The sequence below is a fragment of the Ambystoma mexicanum genome, chromosome 2p (assembly GCF_040938575.1).
Source record: "Ambystoma mexicanum isolate Mex_15411 chromosome 2p, UKY_AmexF1_1, whole genome shotgun sequence".
Lineage (NCBI taxonomy): Eukaryota > Metazoa > Chordata > Amphibia > Caudata > Ambystomatidae > Ambystoma > Ambystoma mexicanum.
In genome coordinates, this window is record NC_090923.1 from 1,446,663,709 (window position 1) to 1,446,683,572 (window position 19,864).

The 19,864-nt window shown below is 42.7% G+C and overlaps 1 protein-coding gene across 6 annotated transcripts in view; it reads left to right on the forward strand.

Moving 5' to 3' along the window:
- Window positions 1-19,864, forward strand: part of AGAP3 (ArfGAP with GTPase domain, ankyrin repeat and PH domain 3) — a 1,746,798-nt gene that overhangs the window by 673,294 nt on the left and 1,053,640 nt on the right. For all 6 annotated transcript variants that reach the window (XM_069646010.1, XM_069646012.1, XM_069646011.1 and 3 more), the window contains exon 7: window positions 9,256-9,383. In XM_069646010.1, the coding sequence (XP_069502111.1) occupies window positions 9,256-9,383 (128 nt within the window). The remainder of the gene's footprint in view (window positions 1-9,255; window positions 9,384-19,864) is intronic.

Below are 19,864 nucleotides of genomic sequence, written 5' to 3' on the forward strand. Positions count from 1 at the left end.
TCTCATGGGCATGACCATGCCCTCCCTACCAGGATACTGAAGAGCCCATTCTCAGAATTAAAAAATGTACTTGTGAATATAGTTTACGTAAACCTTTATACAATACATTATAGAATTGAACAAAATGTAATGTGCAATTCTAGATGTCAGCTATTTGAGGAACAGGAAGGGGAAAAAGGAACCCGTCGGAGAAGGTTTTGCTTTAGAGTACACCATTTACAAGAAGCCTGGATCTCCTCCGGAATTGACATCTTCAATGACTATGGGTCTGACAACTGATCCTAGCTGAAAAGCAGGTGCATCTGCAAAGGTCTCTTCCTGATCCTGGCCAAGAACACCACCAGGCTGCATGATGCAATCATGCTTAAGAGCTTCTGTCTGAAACCACCATGAAGAGGTCTGAGACCTGACACTGAAAATGTGAATCATCTGTCTCAGAGCAAGAACTTTGTCAGGAGGGGGAAAGGACAGACCGAAAGAGGTGTCTGGGTTCACTCGTATAAACTAGACCGTTTGAGACAGAAGGAAGAAAGACTTCTTCGCATTTATGGAGAAGCCCAAGTCATCAAGAGTGCTGCACACGACTGAGAGACTGTAGAGATTTTCCTCCCAGAACGAGGCTCTGATAAGCCAGTCATCACGGTAGGGGTAAATGTGGATTTTCTGAAGCTGAATGTGTGCCGCCAATACTGAGAGTACCTTCATGAACACTCTGGAGGCTGAATTGAAGCCAAGTAGAAGGCTCCTGTATTGATAGTGCTGGCTGTGCAGAATGAACCTCAGGAACTGACATGGACCCTTTTGATCAGAATGTGGAAATGGGAATCCTGCAGATCCATTAATGATAGCCAATCACCCACCTAGAGAACCAGCGCGTCATTTGAATGATTTCTAAAGGAAGGAACTCGTTGAGATCCAAGAGATTGGTCTGACACAATATCTCCAAGGCTGTGACGTATCAGGAGTAGAAACCCATATCCCCTCACTATCTGGATCAATATCTACAGCTCTGAACTGGGGGAAGATTGAAGAACTTTTTTCCGAGAGCTCTGGAGTAGACATTTGAAACTTTAGAGGGGACGATAGCAGCAAAGGAGGAATGCTCAAAAACAGACCATCTTTGAGGTCTCTGAACATCCAAGGGTTGTGTCTGATGCACAACCATGCTTCATTAAAGGAGGAAAGCCTCCTTCCCACCAGGGATGCCTGGTGTGGAATGAAAGTATACTCCCAGGTCATCTTGTCTTAGGGATGGGGTTGTACAGAGTCCTGGTTGAAGGAAGAGGACACTGCTGGTTGTGCTCTTAAACAAAATCTGTTTTTCTTCTGTGGAAATCCATTATAAGAAGCAGCAGCAGTCTATTTCCCCTAAGCTGCTTGTCCTGCCTTAAGAGCCTTGAAGGCCATGGAAAGTTGGAACTCTGATTTAAGGTGTAGAAATGGCACTAAGAAACTTAGCAGTGATACCAACCTGTCTTTCAGGTTTTAAGAACTTCATCAGTGAACAGAGAAAACCAGGTTTTCCCATCAAAGGGAAGATCCAGGTCTTTATCCTGTATGACAGCATGAAACAAAGGTCTTAAGATAGGCATGCCAATGCATACTGTAAGAAGAATGTATGACCCTGTACATTTTATCAGTAAGTTCTTTATTGACATGCAGATGGATTTGAATAGGACTCTTGCCCATAGTGCTGCAGAAACCACTACTGATTTGCCAGGAGATTCTCCACAACTACAAAAGGTGTATCTTTGGGAGTCGAGGGGTCAGAAATGTGAGGTGGACAACTTTGTGAAGGTTTCTTAACAAATGCCATTTTATTACATTAGAAGGTTGGATAAATGCCTCACTATCTCTACCCTGACGAGGATTTCCCTGCCTAAAATAAACTAAAGGAAACTCTTTAACAAAGGATACCTATCCCTCACACTTATACATACAATACATAAATAAGGAAATATATGGCAGTTCAAAGACAAAATAAATAACTAAATTCGTAATGTAACCAGTCTTTCCTTATAACCTGGGTGATTTCCCCTTCCCACGATTTAAGCAGGATTCTGATTCACAGTTCCAAAAAGAGCAGAACCGGTTTCCACGGGTCAAGCTTCCCTCTTGAATGCTTCCCGCTGCGTGACCGCTGCACTTCAGGTTTCGGGAGACAGCGACCCTCTCAGGACCGGCAACTGACAGTGGTCCCAGCTTCTTCTCCCTCTTCCTACCTTGGTTGCCTGCACGAATCACATTGCTTCTGCTTCTTCCTCCTACTATTGGCCTGCACCTGAGGGGACTTTTTAAACCCCTGTCTCCCTCAGGTGTGCGTCATCTGAGTTAACAATCTGATCACTCCTGAAACATTGTACCTTTTTAACACTCGAGGGGACTTTTTAAACCCCTGTCTCCCTCAGGTGTGCGTCATCTGAGTTAACAATCTGATCACTCCTGAAACATTGTACCTTTTTAACACTTTTCTTCCCAGTACTTAGGGAATTATGGGACTTGAATTCCGTAATGACAAAATTAGTTTTTCGGGTTTCATTTTCACTTTTAAACTCATCTGTTACTTATAATATTTGTTAGGGGAATTTTATAAGGATCAATCACCAGACTTGATTGAAAAGAGGAATGCAGTTCTTTTAAGCTGTTATTATTCACAGATTCTCTTTCACTGCACCTTTGGGCATTTTTCGCTTTAGAAGTGTTGAGGATTTTTGAAGGATTGTATTTCTTCCGATGCCTATTACTTTGTTAGCTTGTGGGACACAAATATGGTCATTACATCAAGCCATACTTTTGCATTGATGAAATATCCTCCCTAGAGGAAAATGAATACTGTCTCATCCCACGGAACCCTCATTCCCCTGGGCCCTTTCTCCTCCCAGGTGATTCTCCCGCAGAACACCACCCCCAAGGTCAGGATCAGAAAGCGTCTGCCTTTCTCTGGCCACCTTCTAGGAGACTTTATGTAGGGATTTAGTGAGGAGTCTGTAGGTTTTATCACAGTCTTCTATTTAGAATCCAGAGATTTCGAAATTATAGGCTCAGAATGAGGCCTCAAGCAATTATGCACAACCTGCTCCATTAAAGGAGTCTCTATCGCTAGAAGTGGTTTATCTGAAGCATGAGAAGAAAACCTTGAAAACGAGGCCTGAAGCAACATGCTTCTCAGGCAGCAGAAAGTCCAGACCCTGCATAGCTTTAGACCTCACCAAGTGAAATTGCTTTCAGGAATGAATAGGAAACTCATCCTCTTCGGAAGTAGCAATGTCATCATCGTCCTATGACATCTTGGAAGGGGGATGATCCACAGATGGAATATTCACTGGTACCAGGTAAAGAGAAGGGGACGAAAGCCCCTTTGATGCTACCCCCTTGTCGGAAAGCTCAAAGGCTAAAATGTCTAAAAACCGGTCCGGCATAACAGAATTCATGGGAGCTGTAGTGATATTGGGTACTGAAGATGTGGAAGCATCAAATACAACCGGAATATCAAGCGTGTTTACAAAGGTGTTAACTGTGTTATGGTACACATTCAAAACCACAGTCCCGGTACATGCACATCCGTGCAAAAAATAGATACCAAAGAATGAGAGACTGAAGGGTGTTCTCCCCCACTCCCATAAACAACTGTGAGGCACAGGGGAAACCTTTCAAGTGCAGCAAAAATATCTTGAAGCAATACAGTGAAATAATTCAAAGGGAAAAAGTGACAAGACTCTGTATCAGTAACCTGTCTTGGTTCCAATTACCAACATTGGCAATCCTGCCTTCAGGTTGAGTCCAGGAGTTTGTTCTTGTGCTTTATATACTTTGAAAATGTCTTAGATGTTATTGGAGCCGAATGAGGCCTGTGATCCTTTTTTGTATGAGCTAAAGAGGAAAATTCAGCCTGCTAATGGTTTGCCGTTACTGAAATAGCTAAATAAAGAACCATTGGTGCCGATTTAGCGGCACTGAGACCAGAGAAAACATGAACTGAAATCCACCTTCTTAGGAATGTTGTGGTTCTTAGAGTGATATTTGTCTATTCGGGTGAAGCCATGGCAGGAACACTTTTCTTCAGAATCTTCTGAACATTGTCTGGCATGAAACGTTCTTCCGGTATCAGAGTCTTGTGGCTCTGTGTTTTCCCGCTGAGGTACTCCGACGCGTGAGCCTAGAGTGACGTCCTAAGCAGGTGGTGCAAGGTCCAATGGGTATATCTAATGTTGCGTACTTGAGACTGGTACTGAAAGGTGATGCTGAATCGGCGACCATGCCCAGTCCTGACATTTTACCGCTAAGATGCCCAGTCTTCCATGCCTCTGCGAAGTCCATGATGGCCAAGGTACCAGACTCACGTTGAGCATGGAGATTAAGCGTGTTGTCAGCGACCAGAGTTTTATACCAACAAACAATTGCCGAGAACTCACTGGGTGGAAGCTCTCAAGACCGCTTACGCAGAGTCTGAGGGTCAGCCACTGAAGTGCTTACTACATCCTATGAACTGCTTGAATCCTGTCATGAATGGCATGCACAGAGAAGGAGACAATGTTGAGAAAAAAGTAGGCAATTTTATCCAAAATATAAGCTCCTTGGGAAGGGGTGATGGCAAAAAATAAATGCCCCAAAAAAGGGAGCTGAAGGAGAAGCTCTTCCCACATCCAACCACATAGATTGGAAGCAGGAACTTGGATGTGTCAGTGATACAAGCCTTGGGGTAGGACCAGGCTCGCTGAAGGATGCTTGCACATACCTGTTCCCATTTTAAAGTCTTAAAGTGACTGCATCCTCTTTTGGGCAAGCTTGTTCATGTCCAGCTTGTGATGAAAGCTATCCCAAATAGTTGAAAAGAAGAGAGAGCAGGATGCTGGAGTACAGAGTTATGTAGCTTATGTAGGTCATCAACATGACCTTCAAGCAAACCTTTTGTAGGTGTCCTTATCTAGCCACCTGATAATGATAGTTAGGTAGAACAGACTTATTTGGCTGCTGGGTTCTAAGAGGCAATGTGAAAGTGTGGTTGGAGTATCGCTGGAATATTGTCACACATTCTGTTTTACGGTTTCATATGTTCACATAGTTCCCTTTCTTGAAGGAAGTATCTTAGAAGAAAACCCACATAAACATCACATGTGGGGTCCAATGTCAGCAAAACATTCAGTACTTTTTTTTCGCCTACCTACTGTGAGAAATCTGAAGGTGTCTCACTTGCTAGTCCCAGGAGATCTGTCATCCAGATGGCCAGGACACAGCCATTGCTATTGCATCCAGTTCCTGGGGAGAGACCAGTGCAGGAGGATCCCCTGGATGGGGGATCTTTAGGGAGTGGTAGTGGGATATTTAGAAACTCTACCCCCACCCCTTTCCTACAGGAACTCTTTCTCACACCACAAAAGACAACACACTAACACTAGAGCTGTTTACCTGACTTGTCCCAACACAAGGGTCAGGCAGAGTCGGGAAACTGCCAATAACTATACACCCCGGGATGTACTGACGGCCCTTTCCCTTCCCCACAGGGATAAAAGGTGGAGCACAAGAGCACACTTTGAGCAAGGATGAACGCATAAGGAAGCAGTTATTCTGGGACAGCAGTTCAAACAAAGGAGAATGGCAAAGGACACCAAAAGGACGACAAAGAGGGAGTTGCCCTTGCCCTTTTCAACCCAGAGCCACAGAGCCTTTGATAAAAGAACAGTAAGACTGGGAATTGCAGCTTGCGATTGGTGTGACAGATGTCAATGGTACACGGGGCCCTCAAGCACTGATAGCCAGGGTGGGGAAAAGAGCTTGTTGCCGTGGTACTGTCCTTGACTACAGCGGAAGAAAAGACAGCGAGTTCAGCACAGCCGGTCAGTCAGAGGAAACTGATAGTGTACTGGACTGTGTTAAGCTCAAAGTTGCAGTGGCAACATTTGCATAAAAGAAAAGAAGATAATAGACAAGGGTCTTTTGTGAACAACTAGGTATTAGGATTAGAGTGATCCGGCGCCGCGTGGGCGCTCATTCGATAGTCTAACGAATGCCCTGCTCGTTCGAATAAGGAGAATATGTTGAAGTGAGAAAAACTACAAAAACCAAGAGGCACTAGGGAAGGCCGACGTGAGAAGTCAGTGGTCATAAAAGGGTAAAATCAAACCCCTTGTACAGTCAAAAGTCTTTGATGCGTTAAAATGTAATTAACTGCGTTACTGAGGGGAATGCCATGAAAATTGCGATAGGGTGAAACCTGTACTTGCCAAAGAATTACAGAGTGACCCAGCGAGACGTAACGGCCCTTTGCAAGTCTCTGTGTGAAATGGCAAATGCTTTGGGAGGCAGGTTAAGGAGGTCTGACCCCAAACGAGGAGGACCTAAGTAAAGTGGAGAAGGTAACCCAGAGATTGTTTAAAAAGACATTACATTTCCTGAATATTACAAGATGATGATGCGGTGAATTGAAAAGATACATGAACTGCATTGTGATGACAAACTTAAACCGACTGAGGGATGTCCACCATAAGTTATTTGTCTGAGCCTGATTGAGGAAGGCTCATGTTGTAAAGGGGATCGGACCCCGGCTGAAGGGGATCCTCGGGTGAAGAGTAAATGTCCAACGTGAAGATTAATAGAAGGAACTTTTGTTTGTTGTTTGTAATACATCAGGCCCTCTGAAGCAAGAGACTTTGCATAAAAGAGACTTGGGCACAGAAGGCCATGAAATTGTAAAAAGGAACTGTAAAGTCGGCCCGGAAAAGCCCAGAAGTATGCTGTGCTCGAGTCTCGCCTTGTCCCGTGCTTCAAACGACGGGAAGGGAGACGCCAGCCATAACATCGTGACTTATTATTTTGAGAACACTCCTTTCTTTCTTGGTGAACATTATCCCACACTATTTTGTAGCTTAGCAGTAAGGATTGGCAATAGGTTTTTCTTAGTATTGGCCCTTTTTTTATTGGACTCTAAACTCTACCACGACTGTATTATTTTTTGAGGGTCGTAGCTTGCTCTCTTCTTAGATTAGGCATTTATCTCACCCATTTTTAAAGTTTAATAAACACCCTTGAACTGTGATCACTTGTCTGTCTTGCTTTGATTCCATGCATTCCTTACACTCCTGAAACAGTTTTTCTTTCTGTATTCTTGCTCCATTGGCTACTAAATAATACCCTGCCAGCGGCAAACAGTTGGGGTAAGGGTTATGGAGATGAGAGCGAGAGGTGTAGATGTGATTGTTGGTGGATATTCTGTAGCGAAGAACATCTTGGGAGTGGCATGTTTAAATCCTTTGCTCCCTCAATTAAGGCACAATTCGAGACTCACCTCGCAATGGTACAGTGTTCACAAGACAAGTGCCAGAGTGCTTAAAGTAAGTCAATTTAAGTACATTGGCCAGTGTCGCCTGGCAGTCCTTACTCGCAGTAAGAATGATAGCGTGGGAATGATTCCAAGCCTATAAAAATGTGCACATAATGCTGTATTCTCTTGAAAAAATTGTATTCTGTTGCTTATACGGCTGAAACCTAATAATCTGTTTGCAGTCTATTTTTATTTTAGTTCATACATTCCATTCTTCCCTGGTTTCTTCTCAAACTTCTATCTGCTTCTTGCTTCTATGTGTTCTCTTCATTTCTCCTGCTTTCCCCTCACTCCGCTCAACATCTCTTTACTTGCTGCATCTCCTTCCTTCTTCCATAGACTCTTTCCACTTTTTACCCTTCTTCACTTTTTGTTGTTACTCGGATCTTTACCTTCATTGCCTATTTATTCATCATTGTCTTCAAAATAGTTCGATTCAGGATAACGGATTCATAAAACCTTTACATGTAGAGAACATGATGCACGTGAACCATAAGCAATAAAAACAACCGTTTGCAATAAAATATATCCATAATAGGCGAATCACCTTAATACTGATAAATAAAAACCATAGCATAGAAAAAAACATAAACACCTAATGAGGAAGGAAGTTGCATTGATAAAGATTACTCTTTCCAAAATAAAGCATGCTTGTGTGCAAGTCCCAGGAAAGTACTGCTTAGGCCCCATAGATTTAATTAAATGTTTGCTACTGCAAAAGATATTGTTATAACGAGTTTGGCCTGAGCCCTTAAATGCAGTGGTAACAGTATAACCCCCTCATTTAAGGGCTGGCCAAATCACGAGTTGATTGGAAAATGGCATTTTTACCTCCAGCTTTTTGCTGAAGGTAAAAATGACAATTTTCGTGTCGTTTTCAGATAATGGCACCACCCCAACCTGATTGGGTCAAATGGACCCGATGGGGAATGGGGACTTACCGTCCTCCCGCAACTCGGGATCCGGCACAAATTGCACCGGACCGTGTTGTGGTAATGCAAATAACATTGAGCGGTATCGCACCGGGATACCAGCCAACTCGTGATGTACTCCTCCACAAAATTAGTATAGATAACAAGGGAGAGAATCCCCAGTTTGGATTTGAGGTATAATGCATTGATGGCAGATGGTTGCATGGTGGTAAGATAGGTTCCACAAACCCATTCTGTTTTGCTTCTTATATAGCTTTCAGGTAAAGCCACTCCCCCGCATTTAGTTATCCGGTGTGTGATAACTCAAATCAAAAAAACATTTTTTACCATCACTTTGTTTGATGCTCTCGTGGTCAAGGGGTTATTGCACCGAGCCAACGGGCCGTTAACCATCTTATCATTCTCAGCCACTGCCAAGATGAAATTCCACGAGATTGGAGTGGGCCCTCATCTCGAGCCCATAAAAGGCACCTGGTTTTGCTTGCCACTGAAGACTTACAAGGGTTGTGGTCATGGCCATTAGTCCAAATCTCCTGGCAAAATGCATTATTGCCTCGTCCAATTACGATAGTAATACATGTCATTATTATTGTTCTCATGCCATCTCCTTTCCCACTGAGTCACTTCTCATTGCTCACCTCCTTTCTCCAATTATGATCTCAAATTCTTGTGTTGCTTCCTATGCTGACTCAGTTTGCTCTCTCCTAAGCTCTCATATTCTTCTTACTTTGAGTCGCTCTCTAACCTTGCTATGCTTCCTATCCGTCCTATGCATTCTACATTTTGTTTTGCTACTCCCTGTGCACTTTTATTTCTTTATTCCTTTCCCCACTTCTAGCTCGCTCATCTCTGCCTTCATCACATCACATATTTCATTTTTTTCTTTATTCTTTTTTTTCTCTCCTCTTCCCTCGCTTTCTTTCTCTCCTTCCCTTTATCCACTCGGACCCATTTCATCTGTTTCCCTTCTCTCTCTCTTTCCCTTTGTCATTTTTGTTGTCTCAGTGGCTCAGAAGGTTGTAGCTCTACGAAAAAAGCAGCAGCTTTCCATTGGTCCCTGCAAGTCTCTACCCAACTCGCCGAGTCACTCATCCGTCTCTACAGCCTCCATCCCCTCTGTGCACGTGAATCCGGTGAGTTCTGCTGGTGTCTCTGACATTTGTGTAAATCTTCTTGCCAAATTGTTAATTCTATTGGGATAGAACTAAAGGTCGATGGTTGAAGGTTTTAAAGAAAATAACAAAGATGGAAGCGGCGGAGAGGCGTGGCAGGCCTGTTTTGAATATGTGAGTGAGAGTATCTGACAAAAAAGAGAGGTACTTACTGAAGTTAATGGGGAGGATTCCTGCAGTATATTTGGGGTTCAACACTGATGTATGGGATCCCAGTAACTTTTGGATAGCAATAGTTTTTGCACCACAGCAGTTTGGGTGGGGCAGGAGGGGAGGAGTGCAAGATGGGTTAAGGATACTTTATTTTTTATACAAGTGCAACAATTGTTCTAGTCATGCAGTAGGGGTGGGAATTACAATGATCCACTTTAGTCCGTAATGCAGGTGGTGATGGCCAATGATCCAGGGGCTGGTAGCACATAAGTGAAGCAATAGACTCTAACCGTGGCAGGGGCTATGGACCCCACAGACCAATGTTATTGGTGCATTAGCACAGTGATGGTACCTGCACTAGAACCAGAGCATGATCAATTATCCTGGGGGTAGAGCTCAATAGAAAAGTTAAGGATCCTGAACCACATCAGTGCATTAGACTCCATGAGGTGCTAGTACATCCCGTAGTGATGGTCCCTGTGGGGTAGAATGGTCCAGAGGCCTATTGCATTAATCTAGCAATGGTTCCTGCATCAATGCTAGGAATTGTACATGATTATCCAGAGCCCTGCATATATTAGTATAGCTGCGGTTTCTGCACTATAGACAAGGAAATGGGCGATGGAATCCAAGGGATGTTTGACATAAGCATGGCAGTTGGTTCTATCACATAACAGAAGGATGGCTTAGCATGATGAGCCAGGGAGTCCATGTTGATTGATACAATGATGGAGCCATGATAATGAGGAGTTATTTATAGAGCATGTTCGCCAAAACGCTTTACAGAGGACTTATTTACATACACTATTACCCAACTGAAGTTGGTACACATTTAACAACCTCGTAAAGGATGAAAGGCTGAGTTGGTTGGCCTTGCTGGGATTCGAATCTGCACATCGCACACAGATTATCGCAGTAGCGAACACTCAATCTGCTGAACTATTTTACCAGCAGGATTACTTGTATATTAGTACAATGGTTTGTGCAGCAAAGTCTGTGTGCAAACTAAATGTCTATGGGTAATAGTACATTTGTAGTCCTCATTTGTGAGATGTAGCACGATAATCTGTGGATTCTAGTGTATTAGTTGAGCAATAGTTATAGCGCTGTAGAAAGTAGGCATGATAATACAAAGAGGCCTTGTTAGTGCAATATTGCAGCAAAGACTCCTGGACCACAGCAGGGGATGAACATGATATATTCTTAAACCCATTAACCCCCTTTGGCCTACCTTTATTTCCCTGCACTGGATAACTTCGAAGCAGTTGCTCTAGAACTCTTAACTTTTAAAAACATTTGCTTTAGAGAGGAGTGGCAAATGGTTACTGCCTTATGAAATGGCAGCCCCCATTTCTTGTTCCTGGATTCTCTTTTTCCTTAACTAAGGTGTTGAACATAATAAATTTACCATAAAAACTGATCTGGAGACTGGTGCCTCTGGGAGTTGGTTATATCTAGCTGTTAATGTGAATCCTCTTGGGGTAAACCCCTACTTCTAAAGACCTTGTTCACTCCTGCTGGAGCACTGCATGCAGTCAAAGGGTATAGTGTGATTAACATTGTTTATTTATTTAATTTCTTATGTTTTACATCAAACCTTTGCAATCTTCACATATTATAAAACATTTCATCACCATAAATACTGCTATAATTTACATATCTGTATCCGTTAAAATTCCAACATCAGTTTACACATGAGAACAAAATTCATCAATACAATACCCCTAAAATGTACACATCTAAGTCCCCTACATTTATTTATTCATAACATCAATTCTCCGTAATAAAATATTTGACTGCTCCCTAGTTCAATACATAAGATCCAATTTTGAACAGCTTAAAAAGAAAGTCAAACCTTTAAAAAAAATCTCACTACATCTATCGACGGTGCAATTGAATTACCTTTCAACATGTTCTCCCATGAGAGGTCAGTTTCGACCCATGCTAAACTTTGTAGAAATCTGGCAAAATACTGAATACGTAATTGCAGCAGGGCAGGTCGTTGTAATACAAGATTAAACAAACTGTCCTTTACATGTAAAGCAATGCAGTATCAACACTGCACGAAATCTTTAGAAATCCCTGCTTGCAAATAAACAATCTCATTAGTTAACAAAACATTTAAATGAAACCTCATATAATGATCCTTATCCACGCGTAAAGGGTGACTGCTGTGACTCCTGCTGTTTGCTGCTTTTCTGCCGTCTGCCGACTCTAGGGCTCTTCTGAGGAGCTGTGTCACCTCGATTGAACAAAGGGCTAGCGGGTCAAGGAGCAAGGAGCAGAGTCCCAGTCCGCTCCCTTGCTCTCTCCGTTTGATTGTGCTCCTTTTGGCCGCGGTGACGTAAACAATGACCCTACTGGCAGACGGCCCACTAACCCGGAAATCTTCACTGCAACGGCGCTTGACAAACCCTTGGTCCAGGATGAAAGCTGTCGCCGGGTCTAAGGTAAGCAAAACAACTGGTCGCGCGCTTATGGCTGCAAATAGCTCATTAGCACCAACAAGCCCAATAACAACAGGGGGCACCAGTTCTCTAACGACCCCAGCATCGTCGTCTCTCGACGAGCGATGCGTGCCAGCTGATGACTTAAATCCATCTGTGCTGCCTATTGTTTCATCGGAAGCTCCACCAGCCCAGTTTGACAACTCTCGCTCACTAGGCACCCCTGCTATCAATCTCGAATGCAATCCAGCTTCTAACGGTGAACTTTCTGTAAGCACGCCTGCCAGCGAAACTGACTTGTCAGCACACCGAGCGGCCAACGTGGATCTGCTGAATTCACTCAGCGCTTCAGCCGCCATTCCGGCGCTTCGGTCTGACGCTAAAGCGTCTGTCACATCACGACCGATGAAATCGGTCTCTAAGGCCCATGCGCCCTTTCAGAACAGTAATTCTACATATGTTGTTGATTTTTGGACACAAAAAGGTCTCCCATCACACTTAGTGACTGATGAATAACTGCTAGAAATCTCAAATCTAGGAGTGGTAAACCTCCCGACGAATAACTTGAGTTCCAAACAAGCTCTGAATAACAAACGACTATCTATGCCTACTATGGCGTCGACCTGTCCTCTTACGGCCAAAGACACTCTGCTACAGGAGAAATCTCTAGTTGTTTTCCCGGCTCAGCCGCATTGTCTACAGATTGGCTTGGTCAACGCCAAAAATGTATTGAGGCCCCCTGTTAATATTCCATGTTCCCTACTTACAACCAATCCAACTTGCTCTCTAATTGATTTCACCATATTAAAACCAGCAGGTCGACCTACTTTAGGAGCAGCACTTGAATGTACTGAACCTGAGAACGACAGTGCGTTGGCCTGCCAAGCACCTGATGTTGGGCGACCCTCTATGTCGAGTATAAATTAACAGTCATTGATGCCAATCCTTCAAGTACTCCTCAACTCTTAGCACCAAAATCCAATCCACTCCCCACTCACCTCGATCGGAGTGCGATTGCTCGTGCTAGTCTCCTGCAAAGAGTTGCTGAGCTCAAGGCAAAACGCACTTCCATCATACCTCCCTTGCACGAAACTCCAAGGCTGAATGCGAGTACTCCGCACCCTATGCAACCTCAGTTCGGCAAAGAAGTTCATCCAATGAATTTTGCAAAAAAATGTTCCCACCTTCAATCCGCATTACAATCTGGACAATTCGGCTTGCTCTTCGTCACTCCATGATTTTGCACCTCAATCGTTTGGCATTTCATCTGAAGCGCTTTATCAGATACATAACAATGTGCTAGCCGCCTCTGCTGATGCCCTAGCACCATTCACAAAAAATTTTGAATCACTGATTGGAACTATAAGTGATCAAGGTGCTGCCATTTCCAATTGAATGTCTAAAATTGACAAATTAGAACACTTTTCGAGTTTTCTTCAAGTTCAAATGACAACTAATGCTGAAAAAGCGGTGAGATGGCAAGACAGGCTGAGCGATTTAGCTGCATGGCATCACTGTCAAAACAACGCCTTAATGGAGGGCCTCCTGGACTCTGTGAAATGGATGCGAAAAAATACAAACATCCCCGCATGGGGCGCCCCAACGACACAAGACATTTCACCTGGATCTCCTCATTCTCAACCTATAACTGCATCTGTGACAGCTCCTAATGAACCTTCACAGCCTGGTCCACCACCGAGCCTGTTGGCTCCTTCTCATGATGCTCGAGATCCAAATCAGAATATGCAAGGTCCAGTCCCTCAAGCGAGCAGTCTCGCATTAAATGCAATTCCGCTTACAGGAAGCGCACCAGCTCAAACCTCCACGTCAGTGAATTCATTCAACATATTCGAAGGTCCGGCAAAAACAATCAATACAACCCTTGAAAGTAAACTGAAAAAGTCATCTGGAAAACAAGCACAGCAATCCAAAAAAAAAGTATTCCACCGAAACAAATACAACAAAAGATAAAAAAATTCATAAGAAACATAACTCCTAAGAAGACAAGCCTGTTCACTCGATCAACTCATACAACTACTGCAAAGAGCATTGCCAGCAATGCTCCATTAAGATCGACAGGTGCCACACTGAGTCCTTCAAAGATCTCGGCAAAACGCCAGCGTATAGCATTCAATGACTCTTCCTCTGACAATGGCATTTCTGATCCCTCTGTTGACTTATGCAATCTATCGACTTACTCAGCTGATCCTGAGAATTCCACCATTGTCTCTATTGAAGCCCAAGCCGCAAAATCAACTGGGTCTTCAACGATGAGGAATCTAGAGGCAAACAAAACTTTTGAGGACACTGCAGGCAAGACCCAACGATCGACAATTTTCTCCCATGACGAAAAGACCTCCTCAGCAAGCGCTAAGCTCGAAAGTTAAATCCTAAACAAACGTCGAATCAGCTAAAATCACGTTTGCCTCTAGCTCAGCGAGTCTCTGCACCCGCAAACCTTGAGACTCAAGCATGCAAGTGGAAACTCTGTCTCCAAAACATCCACTCAGATGGCAACAAAGTCAATTTAAACAAAGGAAATATCCTAAAATTGCTTGCTTGTATTCCACCATTGCGAGCGATCTCATCAGATGATATTAAAATTATGGAATATATCACTGAAACGTCTTCTGACCAAGTCCTTCTTCACATTTCTTCAGCGGCTGTAAAAAACATGCTACTTCAAGCAAATGAAGATCTTTTGGTCTATGGTTTTGATCTTACTCTCGAGCCACCTGCCCCGAGATTTATTTCATCTTCCAAGACAAATCTTGACCATGAAGTAAGCCATGAAGCCGCCAAGCGAGCGGCCCTGCGTCAGTCCCTAGCTTCATCTCCCGATATTCTAGATGCTGCCACGCATCAGTCATTTGAAAGAAGAGCTAACAACGCGAAAAGATTTCCAAACGGACCACGTAAATAGCAATGACCTCACGCCAAACAACAACGAGCTAATTCTACTGTCATGGAATACGAGAGGATTCACACATTTATTTAATACATTCAACGAACCTTTGGAGAATGTATTCGTCATATGTTTACAAGAAAGGTGGCTACGTGATCCCCCTTCACGCAATGGTTTTACCACGCTGATAAACCCAGCTGGCAAGAACCCAAAAGGCCGGCCTTTTGCAGGTCTAATAACTCTCTTGAAAATCCGGAACTGGTGGACGTTGGTAGCCTCCACTAACCCAAATCCATTTGTGCAAAGCACTTTGATCAAACTTTCGCTGAGAGCCACTGTTTCCAATCTTTTAATAATAAATGGATATTGGAATCCAGCTATGATCTCATCAACATCTTTCATCCAGTCAGTATTGAATGAAATCGACCACACTTTTCTAGAACATAACGTTTCCGTACTCCTCTGTGGAGACCTCAACTGTAGTTGGTTTAAATTCGATCTACTTACCAAGTCAAATGTTCGGTTGCCTGATCTCGAAGTCATTCCGAGAGGCCAAACTTGGGCTAAGGATCTCCTGGAACGCAACTGTCAGATGTTAAATGGAACAATTCAAGGCGACTCTCCTGCTAATCTGACGTGGCATAGCATGGCTCGAACAAATACTCTTGATTATATTTGGGCCTCGACAGATTTTCTTGAAAAAGCCATTTCTCTTAATGTGCAGCCAATGTCATCTAGCGATCATGATATGCTGCGACTTGTTTGGTGCGAAGAGTATTGTAACATGCCAGACAAATACTCGCACCAACTACAATCAAATGCCGCAGGCAATCGATTGAGAACTAATGGATCTGCTATTGCCCATCTAAGCCACAGTCTAAATGTACTCCAGACAGTAGAGTACACGCCGCTTATGATGGACCAAACTCAGACAATTTTCAACTCAAGAGTCTTCGGGTCATTGCCAAAACACCTATATAGCTCTGAAATAGCAGCGGCAAAAAAACTATTAAGGAAAGATCTTAGGCAAATCAAAAGAGAGCTGAGTGACCGGCATTGCGAGGCAATGGAAGTCAAGAAGCGGCGGCAATCATACCGAAATTGGCTAAGATCACATCTAATAATCATCGATCAAGGACGAGCAGAAACAATGCTAAAACTTCTGGTACAGAAAAATACAAATGAAATCTGGGCCACTTTAAATAAAGGCCGCTCGAAATCTACTCCAGCAATTTCAAATGAAATTTCAAGCGACAAATGGCGAGAGTATTTCACTCTAATATATGAAAAACCTGTATTCGAAGTTCTCTTGCCGTCCGATATGATAATTTCCACTTGGGACATTACACCTTCCTGTAAAGAGATCGAATTTGCAATCTCTAAGCTGAAAAATTCAAGAGCTGCTGGCCCTGACCAAATATCAAATCTTATGCTCAAAAAGCATAGTGTACACTGGGCCAAATGTATCCATGAGTTGTTTTTTCAGATCACAATTAGCAGGAGGCTTTCCTCTTCTTGGTCCAAGGCAATTGTAGTTCCTATATACAAGAAGGGCTGTCGGGCCGATCCTGCGAACTATCGCCCGATCGCCCTTCTTGACACTATTGGCAAGATTTTTGGATCTTTCTTGCGCCAACAGTTGGTAAATTGGGCTCTCTGAACTGGAAAACTTGACTGTCGCCAGACAGGTTTTACAAAAAACATGGGAACCGTTGTGAATCTTGCAATCTTGTCACTCTTATAACTGTCAGTATTGGAGGCGAAAAAAAGAATCTTCTTTGCATTTGTCGACCTTCGACAAGCTTTTGACGCCATCAACCGGACTAAACTATGGGCAAAACTACGCTTGTGGCATTGTCCAGATCATCTGTTAGATCCCATCATCGCCCTGCATTCTAATACTTCGATTCAAATCAGAGTCAATTCACAAGGCGACCTTACAGATCCAATAAGAACATTTAAAGCCGTCAAACAAGGTTGTCCACTTGCAGCAGATCTTTTTAAACTGTTCTTAGCTGATTTACCGGAGTGGCTAAAGTCTGTTCATTGCTTTCCTCCCAAGCTTAACGGTTACTTTGTAAATCACCTGGTCTACGCTGACGACATAGTGTTGGTCGACCAAACACAAAATGGCCTCCAACATCTTCTTTCTCGCCTGCAGGAGGTTTTATCTGCTAATGAGCTGTGTTTAAATGCAGAGAAAACAAAAATCATGTGCATCGGACTATCCATGTCACGGAAAGACAAGTCTTTCCAATGGTGCATAGAAAAAAAAGCACTAGATGTCGTCAAGTCAATCCGTTATCTAGGTGCAATGGTCAATGACTCCGTTTGTGAAGCTGCCTGGAGTGGCGATTTGATGGCTAAAATAAAGATTTTGAGTCTTCAAGCTGTTAAAATCAACATTGACTACGGGAAATTCTCCATCACACCCGTTATAATGTTTTATCTCCAAAAAGTAATCCCAACAATCACCTTTGGCGGCGAAGCTGCCTTGAATATTAACTACAACATTTGGAGTCGATTGGAAGGAAAGTTTTGGAGACGTGTTTTGAACCTTCTGAATTACATCTCAATGTCAGCCCTGAGATATAAGCTAGCTTTGAATTCAACTTATATGACAATCGTCTGGAAATCTTTATCTACCTTGCGTAAGATACTACTTGGTTCCTCTATACCGGCATACAACATCTTCAAGCCGGGTAAAGAATCCACTGACAATATCCTTATTCATGCATCGAAGCTCAAACTAAATCTAATTATGGTTTAAGCAGGCATATCTGAAGAAGAGCTAATCCAGCGCCCACAACAAGCTAAAAAGAAGCTAGCAACATGGGACTGGATCACAACTTACAACAGCCGCTTAACCCTCAAATCTACCTTGCCTTCTTCCAGAAGTATGGTCAAATTACACTGTCAACCAAAATATCTCACGAATTGTCCATCGCTTCATCATAGGGCCCAATTCCTAAGGCTACGATTGAACGCTCTAAACACCAACGAGATACTTTGGGTGCGCAAGAACAAAGAAACAGTCAACAATAACTGCCGATTCTGTAAAACAACAGAAGTCGAATCTCTTAAACATCTAGAAGCCATATGGCCTTTGTTGACAGGTTTCCGCGAAGTGCATTTAAAGGAATTCAAACCACAATCCTATGTGTCAGATGATTGGTGGGACTATTCTGTAGCAGGTCATAACATCAAGTTCTCCTGTAACTTAATCAATTTTTTCGATGAAGTTCTAAAGTTAGTTCCTAACTGAATGTCGTGAGTAATTGAAAGTCACACCATCAGTCGATGTAGTTTCATGTGACCGTGTCTCCTAACAGTCCAACTTGTATTGTTAAATCTGACTTTGGCAATTCTAAGGAGGAGATGGAAATGAAAATGCACTTATTTTTCTCTGAAATGTAACAAAAACATGATATAACATATCAAGTTGAAGTTTTACAATAAAAGAAAAAAAATAAATAAGGATCCTTCTAAAGCCTATCGGGAAAAGATATGGTTCCACAACTCCAACCCTGTTATGTCCATTACCCAAATGACTATACAAAGAAAATGTCATAATGGCTTCCTGAGTATTTATGCGATCAGACAGTTGGATCATAGTTTTCACTTTTACTTTGTATTCAATAAGAGTCTCTACAGTAGTGTTCAGTGCCAAGAAAAAGTCCAGACAGTGTCCTATAAAAGCATTCAACGTTCAATGAAGATCCAAAACTTGCCATGTCTAACATGCCCATATCCACATACACCATGGATGGTGGTGACGTTAAAAACGAATGAAATAGAACAAAATGTTTCCATCGTATCCGACTGCAGAGAGATTGAAAACCCAGTTCCTGTCTTATTACTACAATCGAAACGCATGTTGGCAGATAATATACCACTCGTCTCCACAAAATTGCTTTGTAATAGTCTGTCTCATTTAAAATAAAGGTGCAAGTAACTCTAACCCACATAACAACTTTGGGATTACCTTACCCAAATAGAACCTTAACACAAAAGTCATGGTGAAGCGGCCATACTTTATATTCACATTTGCCATTTGTGCATCCAAAACTCAGGCCGTTCTCTTTAACCTATCCCTGTAAAAGGCCACCTTTGGGCAAGTCGTTATATACAAAACTCAAATACTTCAGATTGTCTGTTATAGACAGTCTAGTCTCATTCACAAACCAGGAAAATTGCATTTCCTATTTTTAAGATATGTTTTCATGACATGGGACTTAGTATGATTAATTTTTAGCCAATTTTTTTCCATGTACGCTGTAAAGGTATTTATATGGCGTTGCAATCCTATAGGTGTGTTGTCCAAGAGGATGAAATCATCAGCATAGGCCAACCACAATAATTGGATGTTGCCAATTCTGGGTGCAATAAAAGCAGCCCATCCAATACCTTGCCAATATCTGCCGCATAAAGGTTGAAAAGGCATGGGGCTAAAATGTGCCACTGCCACAGACCATTCTGGGTTTCCACCCTCCTGGACATAACATCATCACCATTAAGCCTAACTTGTACTGTGGTATTCTCGTGTAGGTATATTAAAATCGCCAATAAGCCAGCTGGCATTCCGGATCTCCCTAGTTTGTTCCATAAAACAGTCCTGTCCACCAAACCGAATGGTGTGGACAGGTCAAAGGAGACACAAATGTTGGCGTACTTTGTTTCCCCATGCCAAATTCTGAATGAATCACAAATGAAAACTATTACAGTCAGTGTCTATAGAGTGCCTAAAACCTGTATATTTGCACAGTATTTGTTTTTCCGCAACCCATTCTTTAATTTCTTCAAGTAATAAGCCTGCAAATAGCTTTGCATCAGCGTCTATCGGCTTGATATCGAGATAGTTCCACGGGGGCAGTCAATCTCCTTTTTTGTGGATAGGAACCACAAGCATTTTTCGATGTCTCAAGTGTCTGACAACA